Source organism: Sesamum indicum, linkage group LG3 (genome assembly GCF_000512975.1).
Source record: "Sesamum indicum cultivar Zhongzhi No. 13 linkage group LG3, S_indicum_v1.0, whole genome shotgun sequence".
NCBI lineage: Eukaryota > Viridiplantae > Streptophyta > Magnoliopsida > Lamiales > Pedaliaceae > Sesamum > Sesamum indicum.
In genome coordinates, this window is record NC_026147.1 from 3,505,109 (window position 1) to 3,507,410 (window position 2,302).

Consider the following 2,302-nt stretch of genomic DNA (forward strand, 5'->3'; position numbering starts at 1 on the left):
CAGCCCGAGAATTCCATGGGCGACGTCTCGTGGCTCCTCCGCGTGTCGACGCCGGCGGATGACCGAGACGATGAGTATCTTGGGCTGCCGCCGATCGCGGCGAATGAGCCGATTCTGTGTTTGATTTGGGAACAGATAGCGACTCTGTGCTCGGGTTCGTTAGAGGATCGCACTGATGCTGCTGCTTCGCTGGTGTCTTTAGCGCGGGACAATGACCGGTACGGCAGTTTGATCATTGAAGAAGGTGGGGTGCCGCCATTGTTGAAGCTGGCCAAGGAAGCGAGGATGGAAGGGCAGGAGCACGCCACCAGGGCTATTGGGCTGCTGGGGAGGGACCCCGAAAGCGTTGAAACGATTGTGAATGCTGGTGTCTGCCAGGTGTTTGCAAAAATCCTCAAAGAAGGACACATGAAGGTTCAGGTTGTAGTGGCTTGGGCTGTCTCGGAATTGGCTGCTCATCACCGCAAGTGTCAAGATCCTTTTGCTCAGACTAACGCCATTCGTTTGCTGGTCAGTCATCTTGCTTTCGAGACCATTCAGGAACATAGCAAGTACACTATACCCGCTAAAGATTCCGTGTCGATGCTCTCGGTGACGATGGCTAATCCAAATTCAAACAAGAACAAGAATGGTGAGCGTTGGAGCAGAAACAAGGAGGACGATCGGCAGTTTCAGAGTCACATTAGGTCCCCAATGGATAATAAAACAACAATCCAAATGCACGACGTAGTGGCAAATACTATGGCCAAGAATTCGAGTACGTTGCAGACAGGAACAACAGAAGGCCAATCACAGCCTCAGGGCAACGGTGCCAACGAGAACAAGAAAACTAACAACCAAACTCATCAACTTCAAGATAACCATCGCCAGCATAAGCGTAACCACCACAAGGTCAATGCCTTTCCTGGAAGTAGCATTAAGCGTCGTGAATTTGAAGATCCAGCTACAAAGGCACAAATGAAGTCTATGGCAGCCAGAGCTCTTCGGTACCTGTGTGCAGGAAATATAACAATCTGTCGAAGCATAACAGAGTCTAGAGCTCTACTATGCCTTGCCGCTTTATTGGAGAAGGGTACCGAGGATGTTAAATACAATTCAGCCATGGCCCTGATGGAGATCACAGGACTGGCTGACAAAGATCCAGACTTGCGGCGTTCAGCATTTAAACCTACGGCTCCGGCCGCCAAAGCTGTTGTCGACCAATTTCTTAGGATTATCCAGAGGGAGGAGCAGGATTTGCTCATTCCCAGCATCAGGTCTATCGGGAACTTGGCAAGAACGTTCCGCGCAACCGAGACAAGATTTATCGGTCCATTGGTGCGTCTTCTTGAGGACAGGGAGCCAGAGGTCATTGCTGAGACAGCAAAAGCACTCAACAAGTTTGCCGGGCCGGACAATTTTCTCCACGACACTCGCTGCAAGTCGATAATCGATGCAGGAGGTACTAAGCACCTGGTTCCTTTGGTTTACTTTGGTGAACAAATGGTGCAGATTCCTTCTTTCATATTACTATGTTACCTTGCCATGCACGTCCCAGAGAGCGAGACGATAGCGCAGGATGATGTCCTCATCGTGCTGGAATGGTCGACAAAACAGCCGAACTTAATGCAAGATAAAGACATCGAAACCTTAGTTTACGAATCGAAAAAGAGAGTGGAACTCTATCAATCCAGAGTCTCAAAAGGATACCATTGATTCAATCCCATTGCATGGTTTGGGATTAGAGAAACTTATGGATTCTTGGAGCTCAAAACATCGTACTTATACGGTGCAGATATCATTAGGTTTTTTAGGATGTGCAGCATAGGTTAACATTTGTACCATATATATATCATGTAATACTTGTTCATTGGTGTCCATCAATGCAGCTTTGTTATAAGCTCCTTCCACTATAGGGTTGTTATGGGCTCTCATGAAATTTGTAATTATAAAATATCTTCTCATTATTTGAACAATTATAATTTATACGTATCTCCCTACATTGGGTTGTCACGATGGGGGTATTTGTTAGACGACTATTAATTCCAAGGGTTATATTTAAATTTTCAAACAACGTGGAAATAATTGTAATTATGACAAATTTCAAGGGAGCATGTTGTAATTTACTTTTATTTTTATTAATTTTTTTTTCTTTTTTTTTTCGGGCAGTGTTGAGTATAAAACATCTTCCATCCCAGTTTGATTTTAGACATTAATGTTACACCCAAATGTATATTGTGTGCGATGTCACTTTTAAATTATGTAGTAAGAATGGGTTTTTGTGCAATTTTTAAATATTAAGGAGCCTTTTGTAACATATTCA

General features: G+C 44.7%; 1 protein-coding gene across 1 annotated transcript in view; it reads left to right on the top strand.

Moving 5' to 3' along the window:
* LOC105157393 overlaps positions 1-2,001 on the top strand; it is a 2,279-nt gene extending 278 nt beyond the window's left edge. The window contains exon 2 of the mRNA XM_011073805.2: positions 4-2,001. Coding sequence (XP_011072107.1) covers positions 4-1,695 — 1,692 coding nt within the window. The 3' untranslated portion in view covers positions 1,696-2,001. The remainder of the gene's footprint in view (positions 1-3) is intronic.